The sequence below is a fragment of the Ictalurus punctatus genome, chromosome 18 (genome assembly GCF_001660625.3).
Source record: "Ictalurus punctatus breed USDA103 chromosome 18, Coco_2.0, whole genome shotgun sequence".
Classification (NCBI taxonomy): domain Eukaryota; kingdom Metazoa; phylum Chordata; class Actinopteri; order Siluriformes; family Ictaluridae; genus Ictalurus; species Ictalurus punctatus.
This window is the reverse complement of record NC_030433.2, coordinates 20,463,921-20,484,001: the sequence shown is the minus strand read 5'-3', so window position 1 is coordinate 20,484,001 and position 20,081 is coordinate 20,463,921. Positions and strand designations below refer to the sequence as shown.

General features: G+C 42.3%; 1 protein-coding gene and 1 long non-coding RNA gene across 2 annotated transcripts in view; one reads left to right on the top strand and one right to left on the bottom strand.

Moving 5' to 3' along the window:
• Positions 1-10,396, bottom strand: part of tnksa (tankyrase, TRF1-interacting ankyrin-related ADP-ribose polymerase a) — a 106,922-nt gene extending 96,526 nt beyond the window's left edge. The window contains exons 1-2 of the mRNA XM_053688032.1: positions 9,869-10,396; positions 8,194-8,418 (exon numbers count right to left, since the gene is read on the bottom strand). Coding sequence (XP_053544007.1) covers positions 8,194-8,418; positions 9,869-10,319 — 676 coding nt within the window. The 5' untranslated portion in view covers positions 10,320-10,396. The remainder of the gene's footprint in view (positions 1-8,193; positions 8,419-9,868) is intronic.
• Positions 10,397-10,500: 104 nt separating this feature from the next.
• On the top strand, positions 10,501-19,751 carry LOC128635367 (uncharacterized). The gene is made up of 2 exons (XR_008398342.1): positions 10,501-17,672; positions 18,865-19,751. It is a non-coding gene; the product is annotated as an uncharacterized LOC128635367 (long non-coding RNA).
• Positions 19,752-20,081: the final 330 nt, after the last annotated feature.

Sequence of the window (20,081 nt, the reverse complement as noted above, 5' to 3'; positions counted from 1 at the left end):
CTTTCCCCCCCCCCCCAGGAGACTGTATTTTAAAGAGAATTTTGCAAAATCCAAATAAGCTTTACAGATCTTTATTGGAAAGGGTTTAAACGAGGTTTTTCGTGCTTGTTCAATGAACCGTAAACAATTACTGCACACGTACCTGTGGAACAGTCCTTAAAACACTAACAGTTTAAAGGCGCTAGGCGATTAAGGTCACAGTTACAATAAGTTAGGACACTGAAGAGACCTTTCTACTGACTCTGAAAAACACCAGAAGAAAGACGCCTAGGGTTCCTGCTCACCTGCGTGAACATGCCATAGACCTGCTGCAGGGAGGCATGAGGACTGCAGATGTGTCCAGAGCAATAAACTGCAATGTCTGTAATGTAAGACGCTTAAGACGGTGCTACAGGGAGACAGGAAGGACAGCTGATCGTCCTTGCAGTGGAAAAGTACGTGTCCCCACAGATGTGATCAAGAGCTTGCAGATGCCTTGTTGGAAGAGTGGAGTAACATCTCACAGTAAGAACTGACTAATATTGTGCAGTCCGTGAGGATGAGATGCACTGTAGTACTTAAAGCAGATACTGTTCCTTTTAATATTGACCCCCACTTTGTTCAGGGACTCATTATTCCATTTCTGTTCGATTTAAAGCGTCTGGGAAACTTGTTCAGTTGTTGAATGTTTGGAAATAAAAGCGGTTGAACGTGAGAGGATATACACATACATAAACAAGACATGAGTCCTGTCACACACTATAAAATGAGATACAGTTACACTATATCTCCAGTTCTCTTTGCACAACAGTGACGCACTTATTTTTGTGACAAAGCAAGATTAGGGTATCAGCAGGGATCTCTCCAAGTGTGTGTGTGTGTGTGCCTTGTCTGTGAGCAACACCGACCGCAAGCGATTGAAGTTGTTTAGTGCGAAAGGCTTAGCGGTTTTCAAGCTCGCGTAGTGTGCGCACATCTTAAAAGCACTTTCGCACCTGTGCATCTATTGGTACGGTTCATTCTTTTGGGTGCGTTTGCGATTTGGTTTTCCTTCACACCGCACATAATTACACGAACCGCAAAGCGGGGGGGGGGCAGCTCTGAGGGGCATGTACGGCTGATAACGCGCTCGTAAATCTCTTTCGTCTGTTGGCTACACGAAACGTCACCGGGTGCACACGGAAATGACTAAAATCCCCCGAGCACGGGCAACACACGGCGAGCGCTCGATAAACGCTTCGATTATTAGCAGCACTACAGCTTTGTAGCTTGGTTGCATGGCTGATTCACTTCCTGCAGTCACTCTCTCACTATAATATCACAGATCCCTGGTTTTAATCTGCACCCGAGTGTTGTGTCCTCGCCTCTCTAAATGAACCTCACTGAAGAGGAAAACGCACCAGGCTTCCAGTCAAATCCTATCAACACGGCATACTTCTGCAACCGAGACTCTTTTCATCTCCTGCGACTGGCGAGACCTTTCACAAAAAACAAAACAAAACAAAAAAAAACAACAAACACTCGATATCATTGTTGTTTTTGACTCAAAACAGCTCTCCAAATCATCGTAAGTCATCCGTCACTCATCAAAAAGCCGAACTGCCCGCCCGCTGGTGCTGTGAGATACGTACGACACCTTCACGAAGCAGGATACATGGCTTTAAAGACAGGAGAAAGAAATTCGAGCTGGGCCGGAGGTGGAAGGCATGCCGCAGGACATCGGTCAAAGGGACACGAACGAATGCGCTCACGGGGGAAAACAGGGGCCAGTGTGAACACCGCGTCTGCGTACACGACTGTCCCGAAAGCGCTGTCGAGTGGAATGATCAGGACGACAGAGACGGGACGATTAAAATGCGCAGGCGTGTCTCCAACAGCCCGGCTATCCATCAGCTGTGGTGTTAGGTGGAGACTCTGGAGCATCGTGCTAACCTCCGCCCTCGAACCACACACACACACACACACACACACACACACACACACACACACACGCACGGAAGGAATACAGAAGCAGGTCAGTCAGTAGTAGCGCAGCACACAAACTCAACCCACTTCATACACAGCTCCATCACACCACTCATTATTTTCCCAAGAAATCAGCTCCTCCGGGATGTCGAGATTTAGCGATCGCAGAGACCAACGCAAAATCACACAAACTCCACAATATTCGAAAGGAGCCTGCGATCTTTCAAACTCACCGCAGATTTTCCACAGATTCGGGCCAAGACGCGTCACGTGACATCATCACGTCGTGCATTCATTCAACCAAAGCCCAGTTTTTGATTCACGTGCGTCGCACAGGGATATGGCTAAAACGTTTTCCATCAAACAACGCAGCGAAAGACGTACGATTTCGGACGATTGCGATTTCGCCGATTCGTGTCGTTTTCCTCAACAAAACAAACAAACATGCCGCAAAATAAAAGAATCGAGCGTTTTTGTCCACAACGATCACAAAAAAAAAAAACTGTCCGGAACCCTGTGCAAGGTTTAGTCCGTTCGAGTCGAACCCTGGTGCGTTCCCCAGTGCGTGTGGTCTGGGATGAGAATTGACCCCGAGCGCAGGAAGTGGATTGGAATAAAGCGCTGTCCGTTCACCCCCGCCGCCCCCCCCCAGGTGTTTAGTATACGTTACATGACGTTTGGACGAAAACGCGATGAAATTTCAAACCGTACAAACACAATCGAGCGATCTGAATCCAGTTTTCTGGTTTGCTTTGTCCTCTCGCTCAGCGCTGGAAGAGCATCAGCGTCGCTGCATCACGTCCTGCGTCACCGGGTTTAGTGTCGGGGCCGACGCTGCTGTAATCGTTTATCACGCAGGCAGTAAAAACCCTGACACGTCCTTCCAGAGAAACAGTACCATGGCCTCCACCACCCTCATCCATCCTTCAACTCAAGACCGACATTAAACAACTTCCGATTATTAAATCCCCTCCAGCAGCTCGCGGTCGACGAGACTGGAGTTTCCAGACTGGAGACCGGAGGCGACGCTAATGAGGACATGATTTATTTATTACCGTCAAAGAGCAGAGGTGGGTGAAGCACCCGGTCTGACAGAGTGACGGATTTCATGCAACATAAACTGAACCATGCTGAAAGATCATTTGTTCGATGCTGTATTTCCTTTATTCCTGTGGAAACGTAGCGGCCGTGCGCCGTACCGTGTGTGCGTGTGAACGTAGAGTTAGCATTCCCTCATAGCAACACCCTAGCAACCACCAGGTATACCATAGCAACTAGGGCTGGGTAAAAAAAAAAAAAAAAAAAAACATAGATTCTCCGATTTTAATCGCTCTATCATTTAATGAAACAATACTCGATCGGGAAATCCTTGAATCGTTTCTTAATGCGTGTGCTTTAATAGAGAGGACGTGAAAATTATCTGTAGTTCATCTCTCGTCCTGAAGATGTCGCCATCTTTCATGTTTTGAAATTTGAAAACTTTTTTTTTTTTATTCATTGGTTTCATTTCTTAAACGTGTTTGGGGTCGTTAATGAATTTCACGGTCGCACGTTTACAATGTTTTTATTTCTTTTATTTACAGTAATGTGCAGTTTGTGCTTACCTTGTGTGCACATATCTACGAATTTCTTCTTACAATGTTTGTCACTCAAAGTAAAAGTAAAAAGTAATTAAACACAACTGCGTGTTGTATTGTTAAATTTAATGTGTATTTCAGTAATAAAGCTAAGTAGGAGGGTTCCAGTTACCAGCATTTATATTAAAACGTGGATTCCATGTCTGCAAAACTAACATTTTAAATGAAATATTGAGAACTAATCGATACTGAATCGAAACCATATAAATAGGAATCGAATCACCAAATTGGTCGCACCTACCTAGCAACACCCTAGCCACCACCAACTGCACCACAGCAACAACCTGAGCCGCCTTGCAACACTCTAACTGCCAAGTAAGGCACCAAAGCAACCACCTGGTCCGCCACTACAACTGCCAAGCATTCCCCTGGTAACCACCTGAGACGCCACAGCAATAACTGGCAATCCCCTAGTAACCACAGCAATACCTAGCAATCCCCTTGTAACCACCTGAGATACCACAGCAATAACTAGCAATCCCCTAGTAACCACCTGAGATACCACAGCAATAACTAGCAATCCCCTTGTAACCACCTGAGATACCACAGCAATACCCATCAATCCCCTAGTAACCACAGCAATACCGAGCAACCCCCTAGTAACCACCTGAGATACCACAGCAATACCGAGCAATCCCCTGGTAACCACCTAAGACACCACAGCAATACCTAGCAATCCCCTAGTAACCACAGCAATACCGAGCAATCCCCTAGTAACCACAGCAATACCTAGCAATCCCCTAGTAACCACAGCAATACCTAGCAATCCCCTAGTAACCACAGCAATACCAAGCAATCCCCTAGTAACCACCTGAGAAACCACAGCAAGCACAAAGCAACACCCTAGCAAACCACCTGAGATACAACAGCAATACCTAGCAATCTTCTAACAACCATCTGGTATACCACTGCAAGCTCCTGGCACGCCACAGCAACTGCCATGCAGCACCATAACCAAGATACCACAGAAACCACCTGCAACACCATAGCGATTGCTCTGCATAGCGCACTTTTCTGGTTTTACTAATGACGTGTACAGGGACGGTAAGTTTGAATTGTACCGTCAGAGCGTTAGCCAGCTGCCCCACCTCACCCCGCTCACCCGACTCATAAAGAAACAAGGTTAACGTGAACGAGCTCCTCCGCTGACAGCGGTCTATGAACCGGAGTGCTAAATCAGATTTTGTAGAGAGGAACAGAATGACGTTGAGTCAACGTTGGAAAACAGAGCACGTCCTGATAGAAAAAAAAAAAAAAACCTTCTAATGTTTCTACCGGTGCATATATTCAGATTTGAAATATCTTGTTTCACTACCTCCCCCCACCACCCACCCACCCACCAACCACTCTCTCTCTCTTTCTCTCTCCCACTCTCTCTCTTTCTCTCTCCCACTCTCTCTCTTTCTCTCTCTCCCCCTCTCTGTCACTCTACAGGACGCAGCGTGTGATGGAAAATTCATCTCTAAACCCATGAGCTGTGGAGTCTGACTAATCTCTCTTCATTTCAGGAGACTTATTTCAATTATTCTAATACGGGAGCCGTAATAAAACTCAATATGGGGGAAGAAGAAAAAAGAAAAAAAGAGGAAAAAAAAAAAAAAACAATTACAAAAGAATGAAATCCCGAAGATTTAATTAGTCTACAATTATAACAGACCTGTGATCTCTCAGTAAATTAATTTATCATCACATGATATTGCGATTAGCTGCGGTTGTTAATCTTACAGGAAGTAACGTGTTTGTGCACGGAATCTCGGGTGATTACCTTCAAATACGGACGAATCAGAAATACACTAGCTAATCCATTAGACAAGCACAAGCGCCAGTGTGCCCCGTCTGGTGTTTTGTTTACCCGGAAAGCTTTTTAACCAAGCGACAAGTGTTAGATAACCAAAGGGTGCGTCTCAAACAGCTCGCTAGGGTGTGAATCGGTGCATCGTGTACACGAGTCGGGGCAGTGGTAAGGACACCCACGACATGACTACGTACTCGCGTTGTAAACCGTCACCCTGGCGTTTATCAATAGCAGGCAGGACCGATATCTTTCTGACGTTGTACGTCACAAATGTGTTAGCTTAATCACACGCGTTTCTATCGTGGTACTTCAAGCAGGATCGTATGCTGGCTAGTGGATTGCGTTTTTTTTTTTTCCATCGTTAAACACTAAAGACTCAAACAAACTGCTTATAAAGCATCAAATAAAGTTAAAAATTGCTAACGTAAGTAATCATTTGAGAACTACAACAACGAAAACAAGCTACTTATATTTGTAGACCCCCCGCCATTTTGTTTTCTTCAGAAAACATGGCGTCATTTCCAGTAAGGGAAAACAGTGAGCATTGACGCTCCCTGGTTTTCGCAGTGCATTGTGGGATTTTTTTTTTTAGAGAGTGAACATTCCAGCGTACCGAAAGGATTTTGCGATGTAGACAGCCCTTAAAATGTCCGACTCCCTGATCGGAGTCCTGACTACCGGACTAGGGAGCTGACTGAGACACACCCTAAGTTTTTAATAAAAAGGGAAACGAGTAAGCATTCGGATTGTAACGACTGTGTGTTTTAGGGCTGGTGATTATTTTCATAAATCGATTAATCGGATGTTTTTTCCTCCCCCTCGATTGGAAAACTCCCCAAACTTTAAGTACCTTTTTTCATCTATTAAAAAAATAATAATAAAAATCCTTAAAGCTCTATAAATCTGATGGAAAAAAAAAAAAAAAATCATGCAAGCGTGCACACACACACACACACACATACACAATAAAAACAGGGCATGGGCTGACTCAAAACGCAACGTTTTACTAAGGATGAAACGAGGACTGGACTCCTGTGACCTACAGAAACCATTAATAATAAAAAATAAGAAAAACACACAGAGCAGTAAAGAACTGATTAATTCTCAGAGCAGTGTGTAACACAGCGAGCAGTGCTAATCAAGAAAAATGACACATGGTTAACCCTTATTGAAAACTACTCCTCAAGCAAAACGGCGAAAAATTAAAGCCATATATCTCCTGTACGTACCGAGACAGTTTCGTTAAGTACCGTATTATCTGGACTATAAGCCGCCCACACGCATTAAATTCCGCCTGTTAAAAAAAAAACTTTTGAAAAAATCAATATATAGTTACTTTGTCGTGTATGCTGCATTAATTACACTGGAAAATGTTTGCACTGGCTCCAAAATGACTTCCACACCCCAAGCGGTGGTGTAGTGTAATATAGGGTTGTCCTTGTGGCGTTGCTGTAGTTCAGCACTGTTCTCTTCTGATAAGAGTTCTGATTTTAATTCTCTATAGTTGGACTCTATTACAAAAATAAACAGTACTGACTACACCATGAAAATGTACTGTACTTTTTGAAAATGAGCAAATTATATATATATATATATAGAGGAACGACTAACAAATGTTAAAGGAAATAGTTTATATACATCTAAAATGAACCAAAAAGTAACTCTCCAGATAACAATGAATCAAAAAACACTTCAAATAACACAACAAAATTGGTCAGCGATCGTTTTTCTTTCACCTCGAGAGGCCGCTCTCGTACCGTATAACGTATAACGCTGTGGACTCTCCTCCACAGCGACTCCGCTAAAGACACAACCGGGAAAAACTATCGATGTGGATTTTTGCCGATCACCGAGAGTTCCAGTCATCGATGTGATTAATCGGCAACATCAATCAATCAATCGGTCGACCTCTACATCATAATACAAATTTTCATTTAGTCGATCAATAGGATCTTCGATGTTATTTTAGCACGCCGCTAAAAGCAGTGTACAGTCCACCGCTTCAGGAGCAGGATGTCATCGAATGTGCATATTAATATCAGGGACAAACAAAAATACTGAAATCTGGCATCTCTTATTGTCTGGAAAATACGGCGTGTTCTTGAAAGCTGCTAAAATCAGATATTACCCATGAGCTCAGTTCAAATTCTGTTACATGAGTTCGGAATGTCGCAAACAGAAATCATAATTTTCTTTAAATATCCTGATAATAATGTACATCTTCAGAAGAAGAAATTTTTTAAAGTGAGTGTTTTCGTCTTCCTACAGAACACCCGCTGGCATGTTGTACTTTTTGTGCTCATATGGAAAAAAATAAATAAATTCTCCTCACGTGACATGCACACTGTAGCCACGACAACACTTTTCGGTCCTAGCTAATATCGGAGAAGTAACCTAACCAGCCTAGTCTGTTCTCTAGATTAGATTTATTATTATCAGTCATGCAGATGAAATAAAGGTCGGTGTAACGCTAGTGAAGAGGAGTGGCAGCATGCGGCTACGTTGGAAGCGGGACCCAAGAACACACACACACACACGCGATTATTGTTATTTACATTGCAATGTATAAAATAAAACGTACCATCCCTTAAACAAAACATGCACCGTGTTTTCCCCTGCATGTTTCAGACATGCAGTTTGGACATTGCGAAGCTAAAAGCTACGAGCTTCTCTTGCTTGTTCGCTATTTTATCCTCGTAGCTCCAGCACAATACTTTGAATGCAAACCAAACACCAAACCCGTCTTGGCTGATGAACTACATTTGAGGGTATTCTCCACATCACGCTTGCACTCGAGTCAGTAACGGAGTCTCTTACCTATACACACGTCGATTTTGCCCTTGATGGCGGCTTCGTGGAGTGGCGTGTAGTTCCAGTTGTCTCTGGCGTTGGGGTCGGCTCCCTGGCACAGCAGCAAGCTCACCACCTCGGCGTGGCCGAACGAGCAGGCGTTGTGAAGGGGGATCAGACCGCCGTCGTCGCGAGCGTGCACGTTTGCTCCTGTCTGCAGAAGATGCTCCACTACGTCCTTCCTCCCAAAACCTGGAGGACAAGAAGTGCGTTTAAAACTGTACGTAAGAGGATTAACCTACGTTAAGATTACACGGCCAAACTAATTGCGCATAAGCCCGATTACAACGATGTTAGTTTCCCAGGGCGCTACCGCCGCATTGCCTGGTAATGGTTAACTGGGTTACCATGGGAACAGCCCATACAGCAACTATAAATATCAGTTTACTGCTTAAAAAAAATGTTCAGTTGTTGATCAGAGCAGCATCAGCGATTGTGGTCATGACAAAATGAGCCTGCAGAGAAAACGTCACATATGAGAGCACTTCAGTTCTGCGAGCACTGAGACACACTTTATGGAAGGGTTTTTAAAAAAATTTTTTTAATAAATACATAAATAAATAAATAAATAAAGTGGCCTTCATCCTTGTTAAAGACTGTCAAACTCCTCATGCAGTTTAGCATGGTTATTTTCTACACGGTTAACCAACTTTTATTCAGTTATCAACACAAGCCTAGTAACAACAGTCCTTTTCATGAACTCTTCACCCTCCTGCATTCTGGCAGAAGGTACAGGAGCATCCGCACCACCACCAGAGTCTCCGAAACAGCTTCTTCACCTAGGAAGTCAGATGACTCAACACCCTGCTGCCTCCCAATGCTCACCTGGGCTAGCCGAACACCTCACCCAGTAACACCCAGTACCAGTGCACATGCACTAACCCGGAACGACTCGGTACCCCTGAACACACACACTAACCCGGAACGACTCGGTACCCCTGAACACACACACTAACCCGGTACGACTCGGTACCCCTGAACACACACACTAACCCGGAACGACTCGGTACCCCTGAACACACACACTAACCCGGTACGACTCGGTACCCCAGCACACGCACTAACCCGGAACGACTCAGTACTCCTGCGCACACACACGAACCCAGTATGAAGACAACTTGGTTCCTGTCAAGAAACCCGACTAGACCAGTTATTTAGGAATATACAGGGACAGGGGGCTTAGACTTGGGGTGGCAACAGTGGGCAGAATTAGCCACTAAACAACTGCTCCCAATACTGTCGCAGTTTAGTGGAACCACCTTGAAATTATGATTTGAAGTGATACGAGTGAGATATGATTAATAAAATCAGTGCGAACTGCACAGAAGTAAAAGTTAGCGCTGGGGTGGCAAAACTTATTTCAAGGGTGGCAGCTGCCACCATGTGGCCACGCCCCTTAGAATAAACGGACAATTATAAAATAACACGATGTATTTTTTATATCGCTGACCTGATACTGAACTTCGTTTAACCGAGCAATAATACGATTTGTATAGTCAACATACCAGGGAAAGTTAGCATGCTAGCTAATATGCTAATACTGCTTTTGAAATCTCAGCTGTTTTGGTAGTTGGCTATCTAGCGTTAGCTAGCTAACTAGCGGAGAGCCTAGCAATAAAGTACGGGTAACGACGTTATTTACCTGCAGCAAAGTGGAGTGGAGTGGATTTGCGCCCGGCCATGTCCTTAGAGTTAACGTTAACCGAATCCACCAGCCGTTTCACCCGAGACACGTCTCCATTTCGGCAGGCCTCGAACAGCTCCCGGAAAGCGCCGCTACTCGCGCAGCCGCCAGACGGACTCGTGCTGGCTGAATCCGGGCTCGAGCCTCCTGTGGTGCTCGGGGAGCTAGCACTGCTAGTGCTGGTGCTACTGCTGCTAGTGCTGCTAGCACTGCGGAGCGGAGCGGGGGAGGAGGCCGCGCTCGGGTCAGCATCTCCGGCCCCGTCCTGTTCACCACCGGCCGGAGGTGATATGTTCGGGACGCCGGCACCCGGAGGAGATCCAGGCGGAGTGAGAGAACTCGTGGCAACGCGCGGAGGCGAAGATAAGTTCTGGTGTTGCTGCTGGGAAGCGCGACGAGACGTCGCCATTTTTTTCCACCACAATCCCTCTACTAGCAAACAAAAACAACAAGCTCAGAGGGGAACTTCCGGGAAGTGTCGGGAGGAACTTCCGGTTTCAAATTACATTTTGGCGGCATGCAATAACAAATATAGACAAATTAATAACGACAAATTAACGACCTCTCTGTCATGCTGTGACACAGTTTGGCTCCATTTAGAGGTTGCCAAGTCAACTGTTTTCAGGGGCAAATAACTAATGCATGCTCAAGTCGCTAAGTCACCAGATGACGTCATAGATTGATTTCCATTTTAATGAATTCAATGATTATTTGCATATGCAAATGAAGAAAGGTTTTCAGAAGACACTTAGAATAGAATTGAATTGAATAGAGCATAGAAAGAGCTCTTTGGACACAGCATTGTAAACTAACTCTATTTACAATTTATTTTATTTCAACAGATAAAATTAAGCAGTGGAAACAGTTCTGGCTGTAATAACTCACTTTTATTACTGTACATAGTGCCAAGAAGAGAGTTTAAAACAAATAGCAATGAAGTGAGGGGTGAACAATGGTGGTGATCAGTGGTTGGATATTGGGAGCGATGGTGGTCAGTGATTGGTTCTTTGGAACAACAGTGATTAATGATTGGACATTGGGTGCAATGGTTTTTAGTGATTGGTTCTTGAGAACAATGGTGATTAATGATTGGATATTGGGAGCGATGGTAGTCAGTAATTGGTTCTTTGGAACAATGTTGATTAATGATTAGACATTGGGAGCGATGGTGGTCAGTAATTGTGAATTTATCCCTATTGAGCGAGCCTGTGGCGACGGTGGCAAGGAAAAACTCCCTAAGAAGATATGAGGAAGAAACCTTGAAAGGATCCAGACTCAAAAGGGAACCCATCCTCATCTGGGCAATAACGGATAGTGTGAAAGTAAAGGGAAGTTCATTCATTCATATTCTATGAAGTCTGTTTTGTTGTACTGATCCACTGGTCACTAAAGCATTAAGCAAACCCTGTCTCGTTGTATTAAAACACACTTCAATTATAGGTGCACTATAATATATAATTATAGGGCTGTCTAGGGTTCAGATGTAATAAAATTACATTTTTAGTAGGTGAAAATGAGACCCTTTGAGAATAGATTTGCTCAGTGTACAGAATTTTGTTGAATGCTCATCTGGCCAAGAGGGGTCGCTGTGGAGCAAAATCTCCAAGGTGTCCAAATCCCTTGCCTTCATCCTTTGAATTCCCGTTAGGCCATCATTAGAAAGAAACCACAACAGAGTGACATGCACCTACCATATAGGTGCACTTTATGTGGTACATTTGCTGACTGTAACCGTCTGTTGCTATGCACAACTGTCCACTCTGTACAATTTTCAAAATCTCCAAAATATTTCAATGTTCAGCTGGGGTTTTACCTCATTTTCATCCTTATCAAAGCATTATTCCCAGCAGGAGAGACATGTTTCTTTGAACAAAGAACCTTGTATTGGTTTGCAGGGATGCCAAGTGTTGCAGACTTTTTAGACAGCTTTATCAACTTTATTTATGAGTTATTTATTTATATCTCTTGATGACGGATTTGCACTTGTTTGACCCTATGTTCTCAACGGCCAATCATTGACCACCATCGCTCCAAATGTCCAATCATTAATCACCACTGTTCCCAAGAACAATCACTGACCATCATCGCTCCCAATGTCCAATCATTAATCAACATTGTTCCAAAGAACAATCACTGACCATCACTCCCTAAGATGTTTTAAGAGGAAGAAACCTTGAGAGGAACCAGACTCAGAAGGGAACCCATCCTCATCTGGGTAACAACAGATATTGTGAAAAAGTTCATTATTGACTTATATGAAGTCTGTTTGGCCTTAGAAGCAGCAGTCTGGAATTGGAGTAGATTAGAGCTCCATCCAGAGGCAGGACATAGGAAAACGGATCAGGCAGGTCCGGAGATCAGAAAGGATCAGGATCTCTAATATCTCCATAAAATCGTGTGTGGCTTGGCAGAAGGAGAGAGGGAGAGAAAAGATTATTAGGACTGGGAATTAGCATAATAAAAAGTCTAGTCAGGGTAGGCTTGAGTAAACAAACACGTTTTAAGCCTAGACTTAAACACTGAGACTGTGTCTGAGTCCTGAACACTAATTGGAAGACTGTTCCATAACAGTGGGGCTCTATAAGTGAAAGCTCTCCTACCTGCTGTAGCCTTCACTATTCGAGGTACCATCAAATCGCCCGCATCTTTTGATCTAAGTAGGCGTGGCAGATCATAGAAAACCAAAAGGTCGCTTAGATACTGTGGTGCGAGACCGTTTAGTGCTTTATAGATTAATAAAGGTATTTTATAATTAACCACTGATCACCACCATTGTTTGTTCACCACTCACTTCATTGTTCTAATAATTAATCACCATTGTTCCAAAGAACAATCACTGACCATCATCGCTCCCAATGTCCAATCATTAATCAACATTGTTCCAAAGAACAATCACTGACCATCATCGCTCCCAATGTCCAATCATTAATCAACATTGTTCCAAAGAACCAATTACTGACCACCATCGCTCCCAATGTCTAATCATTAATCAACATTGTTCCAAAGAACAATGGTTAATTAATTAATGGTTAATTAACGCTTATGAGCTACTGATCAGAAGGTTGTGAGTTCAAATCCTACAACAGCCACTGTTGGGTGCTTGGAGGAAGACCATTAACCTTCAAATGTTCAAATGTAAATCAATTTGAATGAAAGCATTAGCCAAATAAATAAATGTGAATTTAATAAATAAATAAAGGTAAATAAATGCAGTAAACCGGTGTCACCTCCAGGGTGTATCCCTGCATTGTACAGAGCGTTTCTGCGGTAGACTCTGGGTCCATCACAGGCAAGGCCAGGATAAAACCCTTACTAAAGATTAACGAATGAATAAATGAAGTGTCCCAACCCGAAATGATCATTTCAGTCGCTTTTGCGCTAAAACCAGAGGTCAAATCGAGACCGAGCAGAGTGGGGGGAGGTCTACTTTTTTTTTTTTATGAATGTCATAAAAAAGTACAGCACCAATAAATATGTTATATTGAGTTTGAGATTTAATATGCCTTTATTGTCCTTTACAGCACAGGTGCACTGGAATTCTTAAACGGTTCTTAGTCGAATACAGATTTATAGACAGAAGATCAAAGAAAAAGCTTTAATAGTGCACAAGAAGGCACTGCATATGAGAAACGCGATAAATATCACACAGTTTAGTGGAGAAATAGAGAGTTGATATTGCGGCACCGGCCGTTTTATTAGAAACAGTTCATTAGTGCAATTATGCAATCAGCCTATCATGTGGCAGCAGCGCAATGCATAGAATCATACGGATACAGGTTAACAGCTTCATTTAATCTTCACATCAAACATCAGAATGTCGGGAAATTCGCAGTGATCGCCGTGACTTTGACCATGGCGTGTTTGTTGGTGTCAGATGGGCTGGTTTGAGTATTTCAGAGACTGCTGATCTTCCGGGATTTTCACAAACAACAGTTTCTAGAGTTTACACAGAATGCAGCGAAAAACCAAAAAGCATCCAGTGAGCAGGAGTTCTGTGAGTGGAAATGTCTTGTTGATGAGAGAGAGAGGGCAGACTTAATCAAGTTGACAAGGAAGGCTGCAGTAACACAGATAACCACATTTTTCAGTCATGATGAGCAGAAAGGCATCTCAGGACACACAACACATCAAGGTGAGCGGGATACAACAGAAGAAGACTACATGAGGTGAAGAAGAACAGGAATCGGAGGCTACAATGGGCACAGTCTCACTGAAACTGGACAGCTGAAAATTGGAAAAAATGTTGCCTGGTCTGATGAATCTTGATTTCTGCTGCAACATGCAGATGGCATAGTCAGAATGTAGCATCAATAGCATGAACCCATGGACCCATAGTGGTGGTGTAATGGTGTGGGGAATGTTCTCTTATTACAAATCAAGCAATGTTTGAATGCCACAGCACATCAGAGCTGTCTGAGTATTGTTGCCGACCATGTGCATCCTATTATGGTCACGATTTACCCATCTTCTAATGGGTACTTCCAATTGGTACCGCTTCACGCTACATATCACAAGTCATCGCAAACTGGTTCCATGAACATGACAGTGAGATCTGAACTATACAGCACATTTGGGATACGATAGTACAGGAGATTTGCAACATAAATGTGGAGCTGACAAATTTGCAGCAATTATGTGATGTCAACATGGACCAGAATCTCAGAGAAATGTTTCCAATACCTTGTGGAGTCCATGCCATGAAGAATTAAGGCTGTTCTGGTAACAAAGGGGCTTCCTACCCAGTAGTAATTGGTGTTCTTAGTGCAACTGCGAATCACAGTTTTATATTAATGTGCTCCTTCTAGTATGAAATTGTTTCTGTAGTAACAGCTCATTCACTGGGTTTCGTATGATGGAAGTTTTTAAAAAAAAAATTATAATCATTGATATGCTATAGAGTTCTCTGAAGAGGCGTTTATTTATTCATGGGAGCAATCTCCAGTGTCAGTGCTTCGTAACAGTCAGCAGTCAAGCTGTAACTTTACATTATCTGACACAGAATAAAGACGTGGCATGAGAAGCTGTTTTTTTTTTTTCTTTTTTTTTTCGTCTTATTAAATTCAAGACAAAGACTGGTGTGGGAACAACTATTTTTGTAGCTGCTGTAGCAAAAGTGATGACAGGAAGTAATTCACAGACATGCCACAACATTAAATACTGAGTCTTTATTGGTCAGATATACATATGCATGGTGAAATTCTTTTCTTTGCATACCCCAGCATGTCAGGAAGCTGGGGTCAGAGCACAGGGTCAGCCATGATACAGCGCCCCTGATGTAACTATGGACTGATGAAAAAATACACGTTTAATAAAAATAAAAATTTAAAAAAGTGGTAGCATTGGCAAATTGCTACAGTATATGAAGGGAAAAAAACACTTTGGGATGTGGTGTAATAGGAAAATAATAACCTCATATAACACTGCATTTCTATGGGGGGCCCCCTGGTGGCTCGGGGTCCTAGATGACTGCTTACATCACATGCAGCTAAAAATGGTCTTGGCTACATTGTCCTGAAGTAGAAAATATTTGTGAGTCATGATGCACTCTGGGTCTAAAAACATCCGAGATTGTATTCGGTGTCATGCAGTTTATGTGTCAGATAGAAGGGGTCGCAAAGGAAAGCACAGGGTCCTACAGCCCTCCTCTTCTGGTTGATCTCCCATTGTGAATTCTACTCTGAGGATCCTTTTGTGTTCTAAAAAGGGTTCCATTTTAATAAGCATTTCCCATATTTCTCTTTATGTCATAATATACCTTACTACAGCCAAGTTTTGTCAGTTTTGTATGTTGGTATGAGCGTAGAAGTGTCTTAAAGGAGAAATGAATGTGGAAAACAAAACTTGGAGAGTGATCTGGTCTTTTAGATTTATATATACCGATCTCAACAGGTTCCTCTGTAACTGCAATGATTACCATATACAAGCAATATCATTTGCTATACTGCAACAAAAAAATGGAAAATGGTCTCTCAAACAGTACCCTTCTGTACTACTCTAGGCTGTCTAGTGTGTTCACATTGAGTACACAAATAGAATTCAATACAAAACAAAACCCCAACGGTGTACTATATTAGCCGAGGAAATGAAGTGTGCTGAACATGTTTGGCAGTACCCTGTCCCATCATCATGAGAAAACAAAACAAAACAAACAAACAAACGAAAAGGCAGGGCAACTTGTCGTATTTGGATTGAACCAACCTGTCATGAGCAATCTTATCAGAAAGCTGCTCTTTCACTCATTAGTAAATATCATATCATATTTACAGTTTGTAATTACAGTCACCTCAGTATACTTTTGTCTTATGGTAATTTTGTAGTAATCTTATATGTAGCTATGGAACTTGAACTAAAACCCACACTACGTTTCTTTACTCTTTAATCAAGCGTTGTTTTCTTGCAAACAGTCACCCCAGTTGATTAGCTAAGCATGTTTTGGAAGACCTTTGCCACAAAGGCTTTCTATTATTAGGAGCACATGCAGAGGCATGGTTCAAAGTCTTTGGTTGTTTCTGGCTAGCAGCTATTTGTAAAACAACATTACTTGTGTCCTTGAACTTCATTAAGCAAACTATCCATCCCTGACCAAATACTGACCAGTGCAGCAAGGCAGCAGTGTGCTCCGATAGATGATGAAATATGCAGTAATATCCAGACCTGTTGGCTAAAAAAATGCTTTGCTAAATGTTTGCCCTCCTGCTCGGATGTGAGCCAGAGTGAATGGTTATCCTAATTCGTCTGCTTGATTACACTCCAAATGTGACCACATCATTACATAACAGCTGTATCGACATGACATTTATAGTTGCAATCAAAATTATTCAACCCCCATTGGAAATCAGGTTGATTGTCAAAATTTCCAGACTTTCATCTGTTTGCAGTGAACAAATCACCCTAAAGCAGCTGAAATAGTCCAACACAACGAATGTTTCAAGTAGTTTCTCCAAATTCAACTGAAAATGCAACTTATAATGATTTCTCCAGTCTTAAAATTATTCAACCCCTTCATGGCAAGCATCTTTAGTACTTTAGTAGAGCGCCCTTTTGCTGTTATGACCTGCTGCAAACGAGATGGATAGCCAGACACCAGCTTCTGGTAGCGTTCCTGAGGAATCTTAGCCCATTACTCATGATCAATGGCCTCCAGTGGAGTAATATTCTTGTGTTTGCGTGCTGCAACCGCTGTCTTCTAAATCCCACCAGAGATTTGGTTGGTTGTTGGTTACTGAATACACACTCCATGCAAACATCAGCCTGAAAGGATTTGCCAATTTCAGATTCAATTCAGTTTCACTTGAATTATTTATTTTAAGTGAGATTTTTATGAGGAACTTGACTTGTGTAAATCAATCAAATTCAATGATGTTTAAAAGAAAGAAACATCGTTTTTTTTCTTCTTGCACTAGAGCTACAAGGCGAATGTAGGTCGCAAGTAATGGAATGTGTCACTGGAAATCAATCTGTAAACCTCCGCCTCAAACCACATCTAGCTCTTCAGCGATGTCACACAGACGTACTGATGTGATTTAGGACACAGTGGTACTACCTGTTATATACCGTCTATAAATATGAACACAACTTCACTGAATACTGGAGCATTATGGGATGGCCATGTTGGACAGACTGAATGCTTATAGCTTTAACAGAAAGCTGGTAGCGTTATGTGGAACGGTAACATTCAAATAATTGTGACTTCTGAAGGCAACTGGTTGCACCATAACTAATTGAGGGGGTTCACAGCAGCAGGACTGCTATAACATTTAAGGTAAGTAATTTTGCAATTATATAGATTTTTCCTAGCACTTCAGTATTATGGTCCAGTTTGTGTAGATCCATGATCTACGGTATAATCCCAATGAAGTCCATTTCAACTCCAGGTTGTGAGACTGAAATGTGGAAACGTTCAAAGGGTGACTACTTATGTAAGCCACTGTGTATCACAGGACACACAAACACACACACACACACACACACACACACACACACACACACACACAGTATGTCCTTTCACTCATTCACTTTCAATAAACACTGATATATCCAGAGCACAATATTCCAAAAGGCCTGGTCTTTGCCTGTATGCTCATTGGCAAACTGTAGTCTTACAAAGGCTTTTTCCTGGCACGCCTCCCATGCAGGTCAAATCTGTGCAATCTCTTTCTGATTGTAGAAGCGTGCACTTTGACACCAACAGTTGCAAGACTTACTAGCGGATGCTGTGATGGAATTTTAGGGTTCCCGGAGACTTCTTTTTGCATCAGACGGTCTGCTCTTGGGCTGAATTTGCTGAGATGACCAGTCCTGGACACATTGGCAGTCATTTCAAATGATGCATTTCAAATCATTTGCAGATCTTTTTAAATCACTTGCCAGACCCATAGGCATCCACAACCTTTTTTTTCAGAAGGTATTACAGAACTCTTTAGATCTTGGCATGATGACACCACACACCTCAATAACAAAGGGAACACCAGACACTAGATATGAGAGGGGTGTAAATAAGACAGGCTCCACCTGCACTCCCTAAGCAGGTCCTAATCACTGGGACACAATCTTGAACATCTGATTCTAATTTTATGGATTTGAAGGTGTGAATGTAGGGGTGTACATACTTTTTCCATGTGACTGATCTATTTTTTAGTCAATTTAAACTGTGAAAATTACTACAAAATGTCAATTGTATGTGTGATTTGATAGAATGTATCAACTATATTAATAGGCACTGTTTCAGAGAGAATCAAATGTTTGCTTGTTCAAATATGTCAGAAAAACAACAACAACAACAGTTTCCATGCTAGCTTCACAGGCTGGAATCCTGTAGTACAAAGCAAAAAAAAGTCATGAGGTTTTACTTTCATGTGGAGCTTTACAGAATAGCTTGCTAAAGCTCATGAGGAAATTGAGAAGTTGAAGATTAGAAAAAAAAAAATTCACCTGGTCTTTTTTTCACTCTTCAGCTGTCCAGTTTCGGTGAGTCTGTACCCATGACAGCCTCAGATTCCTGTTCTTAGCTGACAGGAGTGGAACCGGATGTTGTCTTCTACTGCTGTAGCTCATCCACCTCAAGGTTTGATGTTTTGTGCATGCTAAGATGCTTTTCTGCTCAACACAGTTGTAAAGAGTGATTATTTGAGTTACTATAGACTTCCTGCCAGCTTGAACCAGTCTGGTCATTCTTCTCTGGTCTGATCTCTCTCATCGACAGGGTGTTTCAGCCTGCAGACCTTCTACTCACAGGATGGTTTTTTTTTTGTTGTTTTTTTTTTTTTGCACCCTTCTGTGTAAACTCTACAAACTGTTGTGTGTGAAAATCCCAGGAGATCAGCAGTTTCTGAAATACTCAAACCAGCCCATCTGGCACCAACAATGGTTATAGTCACAAAGATCACCCCCCCCCCCCCCCCCATTTTGATGTTTGATGTGAACATTAACTGAAACTCTTGACCTGTATCTGCATGATTTTCTGTGCTGCCGCCACATGATTGAATGATTAGATGAATGAATTATTATGAATGATTAGATGTATCTGTTTTTTCATATTTATCTCGTATCTGTTATTTGGTATGTAACATGTGGAAGGCATGTTGAGAGACAGAAACCTGACCTTTATCCAAATCCTGCATGGATGCATGACTCTCTGATAACTTTCCACTAATTTGTTGAATTACGGTTGTGCCCAAGTCACAAAACCTACAAAACCAGGACATTGCTATGAGTTTTTCTCCACTCATTTATCACACAGAGTAGAATTTCCAGCTCTCGGTGTATGTATATAAACCTATACAGGCCTATAGGGAAGTCCTATTTTTAGCAATGGTAATATATAAAGTTCTGACAGGTGACAGGTCCACTTGTGTTTCCATTTCTTATCAGTCATGCCTAAATATGAGTCTTTGAAACCAGACTCGACTACTGCCTAACCCATACCCTCCATACCACATGCCTATGGCCATACATCGGGTATTTTAAGTGATAAACAAAAACCGCGAGGTCACTTAGAAAGTTAAAAGTCAGAGTCCAGGCCTTTATCTTAATAAGAAACTTCCATTCAGTTTCAGGTACTCTGATGTATTATTAGACACAGATTCATGGCAATGTCTACTGCCAGTCAAAGATTTTTCAACACCTTCCTAACGCTTAGCTTAAATGACCTAATTTCAAATATTCGAAATGT